General features: G+C 46.1%; 1 protein-coding gene across 5 annotated transcripts in view; it reads left to right on the top strand.

Annotated features, from left to right (window-relative positions):
• Nucleotides 1-21,125, top strand: part of TSNARE1 (t-SNARE domain containing 1) — a 291,135-nt gene that overhangs the window by 246,932 nt on the left and 23,078 nt on the right. For 4 of the 5 annotated variants that reach the window (XM_081951106.1, XM_081951107.1, XM_081951108.1 and 1 more), the window contains one exon: nucleotides 16,377-16,491. In XM_081951106.1, the coding sequence (XP_081807232.1) occupies nucleotides 16,377-16,472 (96 nt within the window). In that variant the 3' untranslated portion in view covers nucleotides 16,473-16,491. Of the gene's footprint in view, nucleotides 1-16,376; nucleotides 16,492-17,782; nucleotides 17,942-21,125 lie in introns of those variants that run through there. The other variant, XM_081951110.1, reaches the window with a different exon arrangement.

Raw genomic sequence — 21,125 nt, 5'->3', positions numbered from 1 at the left:
GTAAGCCGAGAAGGGAGAGAAACTCGGGAGGAGACCAAAAAAAGAAAGAAAAAGAAAAAGATTACCTACCATCTTCTTATCTTGGCTTCGTTTTATGATGCATTTTATTTTTTTAACATCCCACACTCTTAATAGTGGGAAAATTGTTTTATTCTACCTAATGGGGGTGTCTTTATTTTTTTTGGTCACAAACCACGTTTTGCTCTCGGGTTGGGTGACTTATCCATCACTTACTTCCATTCCGGAAGAAAGTCTCAGGGGAACGATCGGAAGAGAGCTGGAAGGGGCCTTGGAGGTCTTCTAGTCCAACCTCCTTCTCAAGCAGGAGATCCTATACCAGGGGTGGGTTGCTACCAGTTTGGCCCAGTTCTGCTGAACTGGTAGTGGAATTCAGGCCTGGGTCACAGAACCGGTAGCGACCCAGGCCAGCCGCACCCCTGAACTGGCCCCCTCGCTGCCGCTTGGCCACCACCATTTTGGGTTTTAGTGAGTGCACATAGGCAGTTCACTGTAAATTGTTCTGCGCATATGCTCTGCGCTTATGCATTTTGCTCCGGGTTGTAAACTAGCAGTAACGACGGCAGCAACCCACTCCTGTCCTATACCATTTCAGATAGGTGGCTGTCCAGCTCCTTCTTGAAAGCCTCCAATGATGAAGCACCCAGAACCTCTGGAGGCAACTTCTGTTCCACTGATTAATTGTTCTAATTGTCAGGAAGTTTCCCCTCAATTCTAAGTTGCTTCTCTCCTTGATTAGTTTCCACCCGTTGCTTCTTGTTCTACCCTCAGGTGCCTTGGAGAATAGTTTGACTCCCTCTTCTTTGTGGCAACCCCTGAGATATTGGAAGACTGCTATCCTGTCTCCCCTAGTCCTTCTTTCCATTAAGCTAGACCTACCCAGTTCCTGCAACCGTTCTTCATATGTTTTAGTCTCCAGTCCCTTAATCGTTTTAGTTGTTCTTCTCTGCACTCAGTAGAAAGCCTGAAGATGGACCAACAGAGAAATATTTGACTCATCCCACCATTGCAAGAGAAAAAAAAAGCTTTGCTGTAGTAAGGCTTTTTCAGTTCTAGCCCACATTTGTCCCAACATAGAAACTAACATGGATGCTGTCAACAACCAAACAAAATAAATAAGCGGCAAAACAAAAAACAAAATAAGAGGCGTGCATAAGCGTACCATCGTGCCTGCTGTACCTGTCCTCCTGTCCCCATTTATTGGCATCCATTTCATTCATACTCATGTTAATTCTTATACCTATTATCTTGTCATGATTGACAAATCAAATGAATAAATAAATGAGGATCACACCTTCCTTCCTTCCCTCCCTCCCTCCCTCCTTCTCCCTCCCTCCTCCCTTCACCCTCCCTTCCCTCCTTCCTTCCCTTTCTCCTTCCTCCCCCTCATCTCTCTCCCTCCCTCCCCTCCTTCCTTCCTTCCCCCCCTCCCTCCTTCCTCCCTCTCTCCTATCCATCTCCTCCCTCCCTTCCTTCCTTCCTTCCTCCTTCCCTCCCTGACTCCCTGAAATGTCTCCCTGCTCACCTTTTACTGCCCAGACACAAGTTCTCACTTGTCAGAGAGATTCCCAACTGCAAAGGTTACGGACGCTTGGCTCCTGTCTAATTTTCATTCTGTCAGGGATATCGGATGGTTTCTCCCCCCTCTCCCCCCCCCCCATCTCTCTCTCTCTCTCTCTCTGCAGGTGTTTTGCTCTTCAAAGGTTGCTTCTGATCACCATTTATTGGGTTTGAAGATGCCTTCGTTAAGGTGCTACAAACAAGGTGTCAGTCAGGGTTATCAATAGTCCCTCAAGCTGCCCAGCCCTTTAAATATGGCCTCTGTGCGCAGAGTCTGGGGTTTCTGATCTTGGTCTCACACAGCCTGTGAATGTGGGTTGCTTGGGTGGTAGGAAGGCAAGAGAGTGTCCCTAGTTGGATAGGAGATGGAGAGATTGACTGCTCTACTGTTCATTTGGATGGCCCCTTACTCCTCCTTGGAGTTTCCCAGGGAAATTCATTCTTTCTTTCAAATCCAAGACTTTCCAAGGAGAGCCAATATTCTCAATCTTCTTCTCTCTTCTTTTTCCCCTTTTACATCATCTTAGAGCAGTGGTTCTCGACCTTCCCAATGCCGTGACCCTTTAATACAGTTCCTCTTGTTGTGGTGAACCCCAACTATAGAGGAGCAGTGTCTCGGTTCCTAAGACTATCGAAAATATGTGTTTTCCGATGGTCTTAGGCGACCCCTGTGAAAGGGTCGTTCGACCACTGTCGTAGAGGATGTTTCAAACCATGCCAGGTCCAGCTTCTCCAACTCTTAATATTTGCATTTGTGAACTAAAGCACAGGAAGTTGCCAAAGTAAGACATAGCAAGGAATCCACTAGATAACTTGAGATCAGAAATATGAATAGCTTTCAAATGACCCTTCCTTCCCCTCCCCTTCTCTCTCCACCATTCCCTCCATTCCTCCTTCCTTCCTTCCTTCCTTCCTTCCTTCCTTCCTTCCTTCCTTCCTTCCTATCATCTTCCACTTCCTTCCTTGCTTCTGATTCTCTTCCTCCATCCTGCCTGCCTTCCCTCCTTCCTTCCCTCCCTCCCTCCATCTCTTTTTCCTTCCTTCTTTCCTCCCTCCCTCCCTCTCTCCTCCCCTCCATCTCTCCCCCTCCTTCCTTCCTTCCTTCCTTCCTTCCTTCCTTCCTTCCTTCCTATCATCTTCCACTTCCTTCCTTGCTTCTGATTCTCTTCCTCCATCCTGCCTGCCTTACCTCCTTCCCTCCCTCCCTCTCTCCATGCCTTTTTCCTTCCTTCTTTCCTTCCTCCCTCCCTCCCTCCTCCCCTCCATCTCTCCCCTTCCTTCCTTCCTTCCTTCCTTCCTTCCTTCCTTCCTTCCTTCCTTCCTTCCTATCATCTTCCACTTCCTTCCTTGTTTCTGATTCTCTTCCTCCATCCTGCCTGCCTTATCTCCTTCCTTCCCTCCCTCCCTCCATCTCTTTTTCCTTCCTTCTTTCCTTCCTTCCTCCCTCCCTCCTCCCCTCCATCTCTCCCCTTCCTTCCTTCCTTCCTATCATCTTCCACTTCCTTCCTTGCTTCTGATTCTCTTCCTCCATCCTGCCTGCCTTCCCTCCTTCCTTCCCTCCCTCCCTCCATCTCTTTTTCCTTCCTTCTTTCCTCTCTCCCTTCCTCCTTCCCTCCCTATTTTGCTTTCTTTCTTTCTTTCTTTCTTTCTTTCTTTCTTTCTTTCTTTCTTTCTTTCTTTTAATGTAAATGTAAATCACCTGACAACAGGGATGCCTGTTTGTCAAAAGTATGAAAAACTGTCATTAGTCCGCTTTCTCAGTGCCGTTGTAACTTTGAATGGTCACTAACCAATCGGTTGTAAGTCAAGGACTATCTTTAACAGAATAACATGGAGGGCACTCTTTCCAGAGTCTCCACATCTTTTTTACATCATGGCGACCAAAATTGAATGCAGTATTCCAAGTGTGGCCTTACCAAGGCATTATAAAGTGGTATTAACACTTCACGTGATCTTGATTCCATCCCTCTGTTGATGCTCTGAAGACACAATTTAAGGGAAGAAAAAATAACCATAACTCTGGAATTTTCTTTGAGCTTGTGCAGCACATGGACATCTCAAGTTTCTGACACTCCATTTGGAAATATAGTGACTAGTTTTGTTTTGTCCTTCTATGGTGGAAACCACAAGTAGCATGTGGCCACCAAGGTTTAAATAAATAAAGCTTCAGTGTATTGTTTGAATGCTAGTTACAGTTTGTTTACTCATAGTTTGCTAAATCAACCACAGCTGTCGTTGGGTTTGGCAAGCCATAAATGATGATTTATGATTTATTTATAATCTGCAGACAGAAGTTACTAGATCTATACAACATAGGAGCAAAACCATATATACCAGTGTGAATGTGTGTAGATAGATAGATAGATAGATAGATAGATAGATAGATAGATAGATAGATAGATAGATAGATAGATAGATAGATGATTGATAGATAGATAGATAGATAGATGATAGATAGATGATAGATAGATAGATAGATAGATAGATAGATAGATGATAGATAGATGATAGATAGATAGATAGATAGATAGATGATTGATAGATAGATAGATAGATAGATAGATAGATAGATAGATAGATAGATGATTGATAGATAGATAGATAGATGATTGATAGATAGATAGATAGATAGATAGATAGATAGATAGATAGATAGATGATAGATAGATAGATAGATGATAGATAGATAGATAGATAGATAGATAGATAGATAGATAGAGACAGACAGACAGACAGACAGACAGACAGACAGACAGACAGATGATAGATGGATGGGTGGATGGATGGATCGATGGATGATAGATAGATAGATAGATAGATAGATAGATAGATAGATAGACAGATAGATAGATAGACAGACAGACAGACAGACAGACAGACAGACAGACAGACAGACAGATATGGAGGGAGGGAGAGAGAGAATGAGAGAGAGAGAATATATGTGATATATAAAGCACAATCTGGCGTTGCATGTTGTACAAACCGGGCCTTCGTTTGAGCTGAGCAGTCAAATATTATGCATATTTGTTTATATCAAAGATTGACATAGTCTTAACAAGCGTAATTAAAACTGGAGCTTGCCAAGAGGACAATGTTGAGCGGTGTTAGAATTAGGCAATGATTGCTGGCACATTTCTCTTACAAAGAACGTCAAGGTCGGTTCTGAGGAAACCCCTCTACAGTTGAGAAACATGAAAATATTGTCATTTACTGTATTTTATCACAGGCTCCTAGTTACCTTCCTTCATTTCTCCCATCAGCTGAATCCATAAGATGGAGATGGAGCCTTCCTTCCTTCTTTCTTTCCTTCCTTCCTTCTTCTTTCCATTTTTTCTTTCTTTCTTCTTTCTTTTTTCTTTCCATCCTTCCGCCTTTTCCTTTTCTTTCTTATTCTTTCCTTTTTTGTTTCTTTCCTTTCCTTTTTCCTTTCCTTCTTTCTTTTGTCCTTCTTCCTTTTCCCTTCCTTCCTTCCTGTTTTCTTTCTTTTGTTCATTCATTCTTTTCTTCATTCCTTTTTCCCTTCTTTTCTTCTTTCTTTCCTTTCCATCCTTCCTCCCTTTTTTCTTTCTTTCTTTCCATTCTTTCTTTCATCCATCCTTCCTCCTTTTTCCTTTCTTCTTGCTTCCATTCCTTGTTGGTTTCTTTCTTTCCATTCTTTGATTTTCTTCTTAGCATTTCTTCTTTCCTTTCCTTCTTTCTTTCCTTTTCGTCCCCCCTTTTCTTTCTTTTTTCCATTCTTTCTTTCCTTTATTTATTTCCTTTTTTCCTTTCCTTCTTTCTTTTGTCCTCCATTCTTCTTTTCCCTTCCTTCCTTCCTGTTTTTTTCTTTTTGTTCATTCTTTTCTTCATTCCTCTTCTTTTTTTCCTTTCCTTTCTTTCTTTTGTCCATCCTTCCTCCTTTTCTTTCTTTCCATTCTTTCTTTCCTTCTTTCTTTCTTTTTCCCTTTCTTTCTTTTGTCCATCCTTCCTCCTTTTCCATTCCTTCCTTCCTAATTTATTTCTTATTTTTGTTCATTCTTTTCTTCATTCCTTTTCTTTTTTCCTTTTCTTTCTTTCTTCCCTTTCCATCCTTCCTCCTTTTCTTTCTTTCCATTCTTTCTTCCCTACCTTCCTTTTTTCCTTTCCTTATTTCTTTTGTCCTCTTTCCTCCTTTTCCCTTCCTTCCTTCCTGTTTTCTTTCTTTTGTTCATTCTTTTGTTCATTCCTTTTCTTTTTTCCTTCCCTTTCCTTCTTTCTTTTGCCCATCCTTCCTCCTTTTCCATTCCTTCCTTCCTCCAGCAAAACATATAACACAGAGGTGGGTTCCTACCGGTCCAGACTGCTTCTCCCGAACCGGTACTGCTGCTTTCAAACAGAGAGTGAACCGGTTCTCTCTTTTTGTTATAGTGTCCCTGCCTGCCCGTCCCTGGGTAATACTTACCTTTATTCCAGCTTCCGAAGCCCAACCGATCTGGGGCAACAGCTTGAGTTGCCACTCCTCAACTGTTTTCTCTTTTTTCTAACCAATTCTCGTTCAATTGGCACGCGGGCACAGTGAAACGGTAGTAAACCGGTTAGGAGCCCACCGCTGGTATAATGGCAAAAACATAGGGAATCAAACAAGTACAAACAACATCCAGCAGAGTAAATCCCTGTTTCCCCCTCCTTTGAGGATTTCATTCCATTAGAGAACCGCAGTCCCCACTTGGCTCGGCTGCATTGCATTGAGCAGTTCCGAGCCATTTCCGTTTGCATGGCATGGATGTTGGTTGCAATTTCCGCGCTCTTTCAGACCACAGGGTTTTGGATGCCAGATGTTACAGCATCTTCTCCTTGGAAGCAGACATCTGGATTTGCCCTCTGTCTGGCACCAGCTGGTGTGTGACACGCTCCTTGTGCTTCATCCTCTCAGCCCCCAGATGTGACTGCCCAGATGGCAGCGATAAGGGCACGATCCCTATGGTTTTTTTTTCAAACCAGGAAGAGGGCCAGCTGCGTGAGCCTTCCCTCAATGACCCACCAGCATGTCCACCCCATCAGCTGTCAGACAATGCTGTCCAATAAAGCCATCTCATGATTTATTATTCTTAAATGACAGGAGCGGATTCCAGGAGTTGATGGCTGCTGACAGTGGGAATCCAATTAACCTGAATAACTATCTTGATTGTGGCCCAATTAAGGTTGGCTGCCAAGTGTCAGAAGTGAAGGCCCAGATAATAGAATTGTCTCATTAATTCTCAGCGGAAGACTTGGGGATGTCCCAATATTGTCAGTGCTGCATTTTTTATCAGGCATTTTTGTCTTCTAGGCTATCCTGGAGATGTTAGAATAGAATAGAATAACGGAGCTGGAAGGGACCTTGGAGGTCTTCTAGTCCAACCCCCTGCCTAGGCAGGAAACCCTATACAGTTCCAGACAAATGGCTATCCAGCATCTTCTTAAAGACTTCCAGTGTTGGGGCATTCACAACTTCTGGAGGAAAGCTGTTCCATGAATTAATTGTTCCAACTGTCAGGAAATTTCTCCTTAGTTCTAAGTTCCTTCTGTCCTTGATTAGTGTCCACCCATTGCTTCTTGTTCTACCCTCAGGTGCCTTGGAGAATAGTTTGACTCCCTCTTCTTTGGGGCAACCCCTGAGATATTGGAAGACTGCTATCATGTCTCCCCTGGTCCTTCTCTTCAGTAGACTAGACATACCCAGTTCCTGCAACCGTTCTTCATATGTTTTAGTCTTCGGTCCCCTAATAATTCTTGTTGGTCTTTTCTGCACTCTTTCCGGAGTCTCAACATTTTTTATATTGTACTGACCAAAAGTGGATGCAGTATTCCAAGTTTGACAATGGATGGAAACTAATCAAGGAAAGAGCCAACCTAGAACTAAGGAGAAATTTCCTGACAATGAGAACAATTAACCAGTGGAACCGCTTGCCTCCAGAAGTTGTAGGTGTCCCATCACTGGATGTTTTAAAGAAGAGATTGCACATACATGTGTCTGAAATGGTATAGGCTCTCCTTTTTGGGCAGGGAGCTGGACTAGAAGACCTCCAATGTCCCTTCCAACTCTGTTATTCCATTCCATTTTCTATTCTATTCCATTCCTTTCTATTTGCTATTTTCTATTCTATTCTATTCTATCTCATCCCATCCCATCCCAACCTAACTTATCCTTTCCTTTCCTTTCCTTACCCTACCCTACCCCACCCTGTTCTCTTCTCTTCTTTTCTAGAAGGGAGGGTCAACCTATTCTCCAAAACACCTGAAGGCAGGCAGGATAAGAAGCAAGGGATGGAAACTAACTAAGGAGAGAAGCAACCTGGGACTAAGGAGAACTTTCCTGACACTGAGAACAATCAACCAGTGGAATAGCTTACCTCCAGACATTGTGGGGGCTTTATCACGGGTGGTTTTTAAGAAGAAACTGGACAACCACCTACCTGAAATGGTACAGGGTTTCCTGCCTGAGCAAGAGGTTGGACTAGAAGACCTCCCCAAGGCAGGGGTGAAATCAACTTACATTCGCTACTGGTTCGTAAATAGGAATGGGCGCACTCCCCGGCTCCTCTCCACGCATGCGCAGGACCTTCCGCGCATGCACAGAGCATCAAAAACAGGACATGATGGCATTCATGCGGTTGGACAGAGCCTCCCATTGGCACCGCTACCGGTTCGTCCAAATCGGATAGAACCGGCTGAATAGCAGTGCTGCTTTAAGCTCCCTTCCCATTCTGTTGTTCTGTTGCCTCCGAATTCTCTCACTAAGTGCTTAAGTTTAAAAATAAAAAACAGAGTTGATTATGGATTCTGAGATTTAAAATAAACACTTCTAGGAAAGCTGGATAGTTTTTTTTTTAAGCTTGCGGTGATGCTACTGGGATGTTTGAAAAGCAGATGCTGGAGGCATTCTATGCAAATCCGGAGTGGATCATAATAATAAGAATGGGAGTGAGTCACTCTCTCGGCTGTATCTTCCCGGATAATTGTGTTAGGTGGGTAAAAGGGTGGAGAGAGAGCTGTCTAATAGATCACTCATAATAAACAGTGGTAGGAAGAGGAGCTACTCAGGAGGCATGCGCATGCTGGAAAAAGGAACATCCAGTGTCCGGCACTCACATGCGCACCAGCCAGCCAGTCTTTGGTTTTTGGCTTGCATGCACCTGGCCGGTGTGCATGCTCATGCCGGAAAATGGAAGACCACATGTGCCAGGCGACCTGGCTCTGCGTGCCACTTGGGGCACATGGGTTATAGGTTCGCCATCACGGGCTTATTGTGTGTGTGTGGGGGGTGAACTTTAGAAGGCTCAAGGAAATCTGCAGCACTTGTAAGCAAGATTCAAAGCAAATCAGGTAGTTTTCAACTTGCAACAGTTCATTTAACGATCATTCAAGTATAGGCAGTCCTCGACTTACGGCAGTTCACTTAGTGACGGCTCAAAGTTGCAACGGCACTGAAAAATGGGACTTGTGACTGCTTTTCACACTTAACGACCTTTGCAGCACGCCCAGGGCAACGTGGTCCAAAGTCAGACGTTTGGTGACAAGTTTGTATTTATGACCGTTTATAAATGTTGCAACTTTAAGACTTTGTGGACTTCATCTCCCAGAATTCCTCAGCCAAAGTGGGCAATTTTAAGTCTTATGGACTTCATCTCCCAGAATTCCTCAGCCAAAGTGGGCAATTTTAAGTCTTATGGACTTCAACTCCCAGAATTCCTCAGCCAAAGTGGGCAACTTTAAGTCTTATGGACTTCAACTCCCAGAATTCCTCGGCCAAAGTGGGCAACTTTAAGTCTTATGGACTTCAACTCCCAGAATTCCTCGGCCAAAGTGGGCAACTTTAAGTCTTATGGACTTCAACTCCCAGAATTCCTCGGCCAAAGTGGGCAACTTTTAAGTCTTATGGACTTCAACTCCCAGAATTCCTCGGCCAAAGTGGGCAATTTTAAGTCTTGTGGACTTCAACTCCCAGAATTCCTCGGCCAAAGTGGGCAACTTTAAGAATTGTGGACTTCAACTTCCAAGATTCCACAGACAAAGTCGGCAAGGAATTCTGGGAGTTGAAGTCCACAAGTCTTAAAGTTGCCTACTTTGGCTGAGTTTGGAAAACACTGTCCGAGGGAGCCAATCAAGGGAAACAAATTCTTATCCGGTGCAAGATTAAAAATTAAATTAAATTAAAATGTGTCTCAAAATCACGCACTAACTCCATTTTGAATCCGAAAGAGAGATGGATTCGCCTTTTCTTTTTAATCGGTGGAGGAGAGTCGTTAAGCCAAACACATATTATTATTATTTTGTTCCTAGTCTTTTCTCCCAAATGTCATCTTTTGGTTTTCAAAAAACGAAGATTCACGTTTCCCATTCAGAGGATTAGCAAAAGAAATTCATCTTTGCAATAGTTGCTTACATAGAATTTGACTTCCATCTGAGAATGATCGCTGGGGTCTCATCTATTCTTGGGGTTGTCCTTCAGCATTAACGTTTCCCCTGTTTTGACAGCTTCATTTAGCATTCAGATATTTTTTTTCCCCTCTCCTGTAATCTCTTTAGCTTTAATCCACTTTTTTGGGGTAATCCCTTTGGCTTGAGTCAATCCTTCCTGCCCCACTACCTCCATATCAAATAAGTGGGTATCTGAGTGACTCTGACAGAGTTCGCGGAAGGATAAAAAGAAATTTTTCTTTTCAAATTTAATGCGAGACTCAGAACTTAACTGCGTGCGTCAGGAGTCTGCCTAATGTATGGGAATTGGGAATTAATTTGGAATGTTACATGCTTTATTGGGGTTGTGTCAGTCTCTCGCTAAACAACTTTCTGGTTAACAGCTCTTTGATCTAGCAATTAGTGAATATCTCAGAAGTGATTTCATTCCCTGTCGCGTATTTTAGGCTGTCAGTTTGCTGGGACAAATTCTTCTCGCATTTTCTATGTATTTGATTTTCTTTACAAAAAAAACCTTTGTGCGTTGATCTCTGTATAGTTTGTTCTACTGGGTATGTTTATTTCTGTAGAGGATAAGTTATAATGAGGACCATAGTTTTCTTCTGGAATAGATTTCCTTCCTCACATTATTCCACTTATTAAGGCATCCAGGATGGAGGGAGGGAGGAAGGAAGAAAGGAAATACGCAGAGGGTGGGAGGAGAGAGGGAAGGAAGAAAGGAAATGTGTTTGAGATTGAGAGAAAGAGGAAGGGAAGAATGGAAAGATGGATGGATGGAAGGAAGGAAGGAAGGAAGGAAGGGTGTGTGAGAGTGAGAGAGAAAGGGAGGGAGGGAAGAATGGAAAGATGGAAGGAAGGAAGAAAATGTGTAGAAGGAAGAAGGGGGAGGGAGAGAAGGAAGGGAGTGTGGGAGGGAGGAAGGAAATGTGTGTGAGATTCAGAGAAAGAGGGAGGGAAGAATGAAAAGATAGATGGAAGGAAGGAAATGTATGGGAGGGAGGAAAGAAGGAAAGTAAGGAAGATTGGTGGGCAAGTGGAGGGATGGGATGGAAGAACAAAATGTGGGGTGGGGAGGAAGGAAGGAAGGAAGGAAGGAAGGAAGATAGATAATGGAGATCTGAGTTGGAAAATAAATGAGTAAACGGCAATAATTCTGATTTTCCTTGTCGTGACATTGTCAGAAAACCAATCCATTCGCTATGAAAGACTAGACTAGGGTCAAAATCTAAGACCTTGATTGACATGCATTGTCTCTTTACCTGTCGAGGAGGCATAATTTCCTCCTCCCTTTAGCTTTTAAGCTATCATTCCTATACAGTGCTCTTTAATTCCAACGGTCGCAGGGAGGGGCAGATACGAGGACAGATTAAGAACTTATAGTCGGTTGGGAGACCGTGGTTGCTGGTTACACCCGGTCGCTTGTACCAATCCCCGCGGTCTAGGTGGTCAAGAGTTACAGACCCAGGGCCTGAGGCTGTTGTTATGCAATGCGAGGTCCGTTGTTAACAAGGCCCCCCTCATTCACGATCTAATTTTAGAGGGGGAGCCGGACCTCGCGGGAATAACGGAGACCTGGTTGGGCCACGAGGGAGGTCTTCCCCTCGTGGAAATGTGCCCACCAGGCTACCGAGCATTTCACCAGCCCCGGGCCCAGGGAAGGGGTGGTGGGGTGGCAGTAATTATTCGGGAGGACTTAGAGCCGAGGGAGTCTACTGTGCCACAGACGTCTGGATGTGAATCCCTTGTTGTGAAATGGGGCCCTGGGAGACAGTTGGGCCTGCTGATGGTATACCTGGCTCATCGCTATACATCAGCGGCCCTGCCTGAACTCCTCGAGCTGATCGCATCGGTGGCGGTCGAGACCCCCAAACTTTTAGTGATGGGGGATTTTAACCTGCCATCGATGGGAGAAGCATCAGAGGGGGTTCGAGAGTTCATGGCTTCCATGACAGCCATGGACCTGACTCAAATGATTGAGGGCCCGACACACGAGGGAGGACACACTCTGGACCTCGTTTTTGTCTCTGGCCAGTGGTTGAGTGATCTGGGAGGAGGGGACTTAACCATCACTCCCCTGTCATGGTCAGATCACTCACTCCTTCGTCTTGACTTCCCTGGTGCTAACTCCCGCTGCGGGGAGGCGGAACCGGAAAGCACTAGATGGTTCCGCCCCAGGCGCCTGATGGAACCAGATAGGTTCCAGACGGAGCTTGGGCCACCTCCTGTAACCTTGACCCGCCCCCGGGTAGAGGACCTGGTGGTTGCGTGGAATAATGCAACTACCGGGGCCTTGAACCAGGTGGCGCCTTTGCAGCCTCTCCGGCGGCAACGATCCACCCTGGCCCCTTGGTTTACCGAGGAGCTGAGGGTGATGAAATGCCGCAAGAGACGTCTAGAGAGTCGTTGGAGATCCTCTCGTTCCGAACTTGATCGAACACAGGCACGAGCCCATTTAAGGACGTACCTTGTGGCATTGAGAGTGGCCAAACGCCAATATTGTGCCACTCTCATTGCATCCGCAGAGAACCGCCCTGCCCCCCTGTTTCGGGTGTCCCACTCCCTCTTGTTTCAGAGGCCGCGGGAGGCCCCTCTACAGGGCAGAGCAGAGGAATTTGGGAAATATCTGCAGGATAAAATCGCTCAAATCCGGAAGGATTGGGTCCCTGTTAGTGGTCCAATGGAGACGTCCGTGGCGAGTCTTGAGGAATCGACCTAGGAGGAGTTTGACTTGGTTGCCATCGAGGATTTGGACAGAATGCGTGGACGACTGCGGCCCACCACATGTTTATTGGACCCGTGCCCCTCCTGGCTTGTACTGGCATCCTGGGAGGTTACACGAGACTGGCTCCTGGACCTAGTGAATGCTTCGCTGAGCGAGGGGTCTCTCCCGGCCGCCTTGAAAGAGGCGGTGGTGAGACCCTTGCTCAAGAAGCCTTCCCTGGATCCTTTGGAGCTTGCCAATTATCGTCCTGTCTCCAACCTTCCCTTTTTGGCGAAGGTTGTAGAGAGTGTGGTGGCCTACCAGTTTCCACGGCATCTGGAGGAAAATGATTATCTAGACCCGCGCCAGTCCGGCTTCCGCCCCGGTCACAGCACGGAGACGGCCTTGGTCGCGTTGGTGGATGATCTCTGGAGGGCCAGAGATAGAGGTTGTTCCTCTATCCTGGTCCTATTAGACCTCTCAGCGGCTTTTGATACCATCGACCATGGTATCCTGCTGCGCCGGCTGGAGGGGTTGGGGGTCCGGGGCACCGTTTTGCAGTGGTTCGGCTCCTACCTTTCTGGCCGGACTCAGCGTGTGTTGGCAGGGGAGGAGAGGTCGACCCTACGCCCCCTTACTTGTGGGGTGCCACAGGGGTCGGTCCTCTCGCCACTCCTGTTCAACACATATATGAAGCCGCTGGGTGAGATCATCCGTGGTTTCGGGGTGGGATACCATCTGTACGCTGATGATACTCAGCTGTACTTTTCCACCCCGAACCACCCCAACGAGGCCATCGAAGTGATGTCCCGGTGTGTGGAAGCCGTACGGATCTGGATGGATGACAACCGACTCAAACTCAACCCCTCCAAGACGGAGTGGCTGTGGGTACCAGCTCCCCTTTTCAGCCAATTAATTCCATAATTGGCCATCGGGGGCATTCAACTTGCCCCCGTGGAGCGGGCGCGCAATTTGGGCGTCCTCCTGGATGCCCGGCTGTCCATGGATGACCATGTGACAGCCGTGGCAAGGGGGGCGTTCCACCAGGTTCGCCTGGTGCGCCAATTGCGCCCCCTACTGGACCGGGACGCCTTACGCACAGTCACTCATGCGCTGGTGACGTCTCGCTTGGACTACTGTAACGCTCTCTACATGGGGCTTCCCTTGAAATGCACCCGGAGGCTACAGTTGGTCCAGAACGCAGCCGCGCGGGTAATTATGGGGAGTACTAGGTACTCCCATGTGACACCGTTCCTGCGCGAGCTGCACTGGCTTCCTGTAGTCTATCGGGTGCGTTTCAAGGTTTTGATAACAATCTTTAAAGCGCTCCATGGCTCAGGACCTAGTTACTTGCGGGATCGTATCCTGCCCCATACATCCCTGCGACCAATCCGCTCGCACAGAGAGGGCCTCCTCCAGATGCCGTCCACCAGACAGTGTCGAGGGGCGGCGCCTAGGAGTAGAGCCTTCTCTGTGGTGGGCCCAGCCCTGTGGAATGACCTCCCTCCGGATATTAGGAATACCTCTGACCTCCGCTCCTTTCGTGTAAAGCTCAAGACCCACCTTTTTCAAGTTGCTGGCCTGGCTCAACTTTGATCCAACTATATCGCTCCTGACGGGTTTTTTATTTGGGGTATTTTAATTGCATTCAATTTATTTAGGGGTTTTTAAACATTGTGTTTTTACTTGTTTTTATCTATCAGTTCACCTCCTCCTTGTATATGTCGTGTATATGTCTTGGTATATATTTTGTTATATGTATGTCGATATATTTATTTCCTATGTTTTGTTGTACGCCGCCCCGAGTCCTTCGGGAGAGGGTGCGGCTAAGAAATAAATATTTATTATTATTATTATTATTATTATTATTATTATTATTATTATTATTATTATTATTATTATTATTATTATTATTATTATTATTATTATTATTATTATTTCTCTCCTCCCTCCCTCATTTTATCACTAAGTGGTCCAGTTTCCATCATTTCACCATCGTGTTGTATTCCCACGGCCAAATCCAACCGGTTATCAGATGCCAATTTTTTTGCCATTCCCACCTGATTCCCAAATGCAGAAATCCTGACTGTGAGAAGGGAGGGAGAAAAAAAACACACCCCACTAACCCAAGCTAAATAATTCCGTTTACGTGTAATGGAATTGCTTGAGAGTGAGCTGGGCAGTATATACATTTCATAATTTTTGTAAAAAAAAACACCCTGAGATTATGGATTCATGGTTACATGCATGTCGAATAATGGTTTGTGCAGCTTGGCATGCAAAAATCCAATTTTTCCCCCTACATCCAGGAGTGCTTGAAGTACCTGAATGCCATTGTTAAAAAAAGAAACCCATTTGTTGATTTAAATCAATATCTCCCACTTTAAAAAGGTAGGGAAAAGGTAGTTGGAATTATTGGCCTTTGCGAACTGCAGAGCTGAAGCAGTGATTTAACAACGACATGGGGTTCACTTGTGAAAGAAACTTCCTCTCCAAAGGTCAGGAAGCAACAGGTGAATATCTTTATGAGATGTAAAAGGTTGCCAAGCCTTCTCCTCTGGGAGGACCTGACTTGACTCCCAAATGAGAGGGTCATAACAGGATCAGAGATCTGATTAAAGGCAAGAATGAAAGGGATAATATTTGATTCCTTTCAGGCTCTGCGGGAAAAAGAAGCAGTTTTGGAAGGAAGGAAGGAAGGAAGGAAGGAAAGAAGGAAGGAAGGAAGGAAATGTGTGAGACGGAGGGAGAGGAAGGAAGGAAATGTGTGAGATAGAGGGAGGGAGGGAGGGAAGGAGGAAAGGAAGAGAGGAAGGAAGGAAATGTGTGAGATGGAGGGAGGGAGGAAATGGGAGGGAAGGAGGAAAGGAAGGGAGGGAGGAAGGAAATGTGTGAGACGGAGGGAGAGGAAGGAAGGAAATGTGTGAGATAGAGGGAGGGAGGGAGGGAAGGAGGAAAGGAAGAGAGGAAGGAAGGAAATGTGTGAGACGGAGGGAGGGAGGAAATGGGAGGGAAGGAGGAAAGGAAGGGAGGGAGGAAGGAAATGTGTGAGATGGATGGAGAGGAAGGAAGGAAATGTGTGAGATGGATGGAGAGGAAGGAAGGAGGGAAATGTGTGAAATGGAGGGAGAGAGGAAAGGAAGGGAGGGAAATGTGTGAGATGGGGGAGGGAGGAAATGGAGGGAGGGAGGAAGGAAATGTGTGAGACGGAGGGAGAGGAAGGAAGGAAATGTGTGAGATAGAGGGAGGGAGGGAGGGAAGGAGGAAAGGAAGGAAATGTGTGAGACGGAGGGAGGGAGGGAGGAAATGGGAGGGAAGGAGGAAAGGAAGGGAGGGAGGAAGGAAATGTGTGAGATGGATGGAGAGGAAGGAAGGAGGGAAATGTGTGAAATGGAGGGAGAGAGGAAAGGAAGGGAGGGAAATGTGTGAGATGGGGGAGGGAGGAAATGGAGGGAGGGAGGAAGGAAATGTGTGAGACAGAGGGAGAGGAAGGAAGTGTGTTTTAACTTTTAAGGGGGGAAACATCTCTTTTGTCCACCAGTCCAATGGTTCATAAACCCACTTTCCTCCCCTCCTTAGAGCATGTCAAGAGTTCTTGGGGTTAGAATGGAACCCGTTAAGGCTTCTGCAATTCCCATCCTAAGTTTTGACCTTCATTTCTTGTCTTTGTCCATCTCAGCGGCGAGCGAGGAGAGTGAAATGTTGCGTGATCTCCGCCGGGCTGGTTGTTCTTCTGATCTTCATCATCATCCTCTCCGTTTCCATCAAGAAATAAACCCAGCTGGTTTTCCCAGGTAGGATCACCTGAACGTCTCTTAGGGACCGGGTGGGGGTGGGGAATTATGTGTTGGGTAGATTTGCAGAGTGACCGTTTGGTCACAGCAGCGGGAGGTCGGTGAGGAATGGGCAGCATGGGGAGGTCAACCACAGATCTAAAGTGAAGGTCCTCGACTTACAGGTCATTCTGTTGCAGCTGTGCAGGGACTCAAGGCTACTTCCCTGCTTGACCCTTCCTTCCATCCAGGCTCATTTTCCAAGTAGTAAATTAGCCAAGACTTGAATTGCAAATTGATAGTTATGGTCATTCTCCTCCTCCTCCTTCTCCGCCTCCTTCTCCTCTGCCTCCTCCTCCTCCACCCCCTCCTCCTCCTTCTCTTCCTCCTTCTTCTCCTCTTCCTCCTCCTCCTCCTCCTCCTCTTCCTCCATGCAAATCCCTCTCTGTTCTATCACTGATGATGTTACCTAATTGGGTCATGAAACATCTGCAAGAAAACAACCAAGCTCAGAGAGTCGTCCTCCTCCTCCCCCCCCCAAACCCCACTCTCTTTTAACACTGATGATGTTTACCTGGTTGAGTAATGACACATCTGTAAGAAAACAATCAAACTCTGAGAGAACCAGTACCCCACATGTCTCCTTGGGTTTACCTTTGTGGTGGCCGGCCAGTGGATCTTACAGCAGATTCGGACAGTGAGGAGGTTGGGGAGGAACCTGGGCCAGTCCTGGAGTCTGGGGAAGGCTCTGATGAGGGCTCTGTGTCGGAGGCAGAGTGGGTGCTAGGGCCGTCTGACAGTTATCAGCTGCCTTCAGAGTTAGACATCAGTGAGGCAGGAGCCTGTTCCCAGTGTGCACATGCGCAGAGTTGCCAGACGAAGGGAACAGCTAAGGAACAGGGGTCGACTTGGGAGTAAGGCCACAAGTGGACGATGAATGGCCCCTCCCAGAGGAAAGAAAAGAGGAGCAACAGGGGAATGGAGTTTGCAGGAGACAATTAGTTTGCTTCATTGGTTCTTGACTCCTTGCCAAGTTTTGCAGATATCAGCCTGTCAGCTCTCCAAGCCAGAGAAGGTCTGTGACTGTAGATCTTCCCTCGAAAGACTTTGCTGGATGTGAATGAACAGAATTCACAGTCAATTAATAAAAGGGGGTTTTTTGTTGGGACAAGGAGTTTGCTTCAGGCTCTTGGAAAGCCAAGATCAGAACAATCTACCTTGAGTCAGAGAGAAACCTGCCTGAGCTTCTTCCTACCACTATCTCCTTTCCCAAGACTTAAGAAATGCTTCTGTCTTTGTTTCTATAACACAGCTTCTGAGTAGTCTGAAGACTCCCTTCTGGGCACCTTACAAAGAGATTTCATCGTGATTTAACCCCTGTCTTCGGTGGGCAGATTGGAACCAAGCCATGGATTTTGACCATTTCTGAAAGTGTAATCCTCACGCAAATTATCTATTCAAAAAAATCCTTCCCCGGAGAACTGATGACATTTGAACCATTGCTTAATTGTAGGTTTCACTCAAATGATTTTTTTTAAATAGAAAATAAAACAAACGGATCCTGTTTGTGGCTGAAGAAGAGAACCTGATCTGATTGAAAATAAATGGATTCACCCATTCATAACAGTGGTTCACACACGTGCATTTTAGATTAGATTAACAGAGTTGGAAGGGACCTTGTAGGTCATCTAGTCCAACCCCCTCCTCTGCCCAAGCAGGAGACCCTACACCTGGGATGGCAAACCTATGGCACACGTGCCAGAGGTGGCACACAGAGCCCTCTCTGTGGGCACATGCACTGTGGCCAGCTGGTCTTTGCAGGTGCTGAACTGCAAAGTGAAAAACAGCCAAAACCGGCCAAAAAACAGGCTGTTTTTAGACAATTTTGGGGCTATTTTCAGTCCATTTTGGGACCATATTTGGCCCCCAAAATGGCCAAAAATAACCTGAAAACAGCTTGGAAATGGCCCTAAAATTGGAAACAACCACCAACGACTTAATAGCCAGCGATCGGCACCCCAATCGACAACTAAAAAGACAAACACACAACCAGGCACCCCATAAATACCACATCCTGAATCTCTTTAAAGAACATACTCTGTTAGAGAGAAATGCCCTGAGGGTGGGCCCCTGAAAGCTCGGAAGACCCAACCTCTTGTGTCTTCCAAGCTAATCGACCCAGATTGGATGCTGTAATATCACCCTGGGACACGTATATTGGCATTCATGCGTGAATCACTTTTTAACTTTGGTGAAGTTGTGCATTTGGGGTATAAAAGGGGTTTCTTGGGTGTCAATAACAACCCCTAGGGAAAACCGAGTGGGTTGGAAGGAATAATTTGTTGTTATTCAATCTATGACTGAAAGTGAGAAAAATGGATTAATTCAGTAACAAAGTGGCATGAGATGTGTGAAGGCACCCTCGTATCCTGGGGGGGTTCAGCCCAACAGTTCTGCTCAAGATCTCACAATCTTGGGGAGGATCGCCTAAAATGTCTTTTTGAAGTTTTGGAATGGAAAATAGCTGAGATTTGCAGACATTACGATAGCTTATTAACAGGAGACATGATTTGAATGCAGAAGGCCGTGTGTTTTGATCTAGAATCTGCAGTTAAAAGCAAGCTGTTAGCAAAGGTTGAGAAGAGTTGAGAAGCAGGAATTGTGGGAGAGATCTCGGAGTCCCGATGGACAATCACTTAAACATGAGCCAGCTATGCGCAGCGGCAGCCGAAAAGGCCAATGCAATCCTAAATTGCATTAACAGAGGGATACAATCAAGATCAAGGGAGGTACTAATACCACTCTATAAAGCCTTAGTTATGCCATACCTAGAATACTGCATCCAGTTTTGGTCACCACACTATAAAAAAGATGTGGAGACTCTAGAAAGAGTGCAGAGAAGAGCAACCGGGATGATTAGAGGACTGGAGGCTAAAACATTGAGGAAGGGTTGCAGGAACCGGACAGTGAAGAGTGGTCTACTGAAGAGAAGAACCAGAGGAGACATGATAGCAGTCTTCCAATACTTGAGGGGCTGCCACAGAGAAGAGGGAGTCAAGTTATTCTCCAAAGCACCGGAGGGCAGGACAAGAAGCAACGGATGGACACTGATCAAGGAGAGAAGCAACCTAGAATGAAGGAGACATTTCCTGATAGTGAGAACAATTAATGAGTGGAACGGCTTGCCTTCAGAAGTTGTGGGTGCTCCAACATTGAAGGTTTTTAAGAAGAAGTTGAACAGCTATTTATCTGAAATAATATATGGTTTCCTGCTTGAGCAAGGGATTGAACTAGAAGGCCTCCAAGGTCCCTTCCAACTCTGTTGCTCCGTATGTCTATTGAGATTCTCAATCATTCAGGTCATGGTTGTTTTTTCCAAGGGCAACTGGACTTTCTTGGGGTCTTTTGTTTGAAAGCTTTTTGCTTCTCATCCAAGAAGCTTCCTCAGTTCTGTTATTTGTCTGTTTGTCTGAAATAGAATCGGATTTCTTGCTCAAGCTGAGGGTTAGATTAGAAGACCTCCAAAAGTTCCTTCCCAACAGTTTTACTCTGCATGTCTATGGAAATTATCAATCATCCAGCCCATGGTTGTCCCAAAGGTGTGCTGGAAAATGGTCCTAATGCAGCATCTGGTGTGGCTAAAAAGTCCAGTTCGGGAGTGGCAATCCCTTCCACACGGAGGGCAGAGACATTCTGTCCCCTGCCCACCCCCCAGATTTCGCTGGTTCCAGGATTGCCTCTTTGCCTGCCAAACGAGTGTCTCTTCGAATGGGAGAAGCCCATGCTGTGTCTTTAGCCTCCAAGCTGAACGATCAGAGGTCAAGGTTCCCCAGCTGTTAATGTCCATTCCCTTTAGATCCCTCTTGCAGATATCCTTACATCACAGCTGTGGTCTCCCTCTGGGGCGCTTTCCCCGCACTAATTCTCCATGCGGGAGATCTTTCAGAATCCAACCATCGACCATTCTCACAACATACCCAAGCCAGCGTAGACGTCGCTGTTTCAATCATGTATACATGCTAGAGATTCCAGCATGTTCCAGAACCCTGACATACATTACAATTCCCCCCCCCCTGAAAAATAAAATGGGATGGGTTGGCCATATTTCTGCACTGTCGCTCATCCGGGCTTCTCCTACGAAACTTAAAATCCCATTTGCAGGATTGCTGTGGTTTTTGGTGCCTTTTTTCCCGCTCGTTCCTTCCCAGGAATTGATCCTAATCTAGGGTGGCCGTCGCTGTTATTCCCACTTACGAGCCCACATTGGATGAGGCCATAATTCAGAATAAGGGATGTTGTAAATAGGAGTGAAACACGGGCAGCTCTTTTCCGCACCATTGCTCTCCCGTCCCCAAATGGATGCCAGGGGAACGATTTTTCTCATTGGTTCTCGGCTTTGATCATCGTCACTTGGATGGTTGAGAGAGCGAGGCAGACTTTAGGGATCGATTCTCCAGGGGTGGTTGCCCAGATTTAGCCTGCTGGCGGAATCCCTGGCCGGCATCAGCCCACCGATACAATCGTTTCCTCTATCCCCACTAAGCCAAGAGAAAGAAAAAATATTGCTCTCTGGTTGCATCTCACATCCTTTCCAGGTATACATCACAAACTTGAACACTGGGCCCTACCCGACAATGTGAAATTCACTTTAGAGA

The sequence above is a fragment of the Natrix helvetica genome (genome assembly GCF_964273705.1).
Source record: "Natrix helvetica genome assembly, chromosome: 4".
NCBI lineage: Eukaryota > Metazoa > Chordata > Lepidosauria > Squamata > Natricidae > Natrix > Natrix helvetica.
Note: the sequence above shows the minus strand (reverse complement) of the source record. Positions and strands in the feature narration are given on the sequence as shown.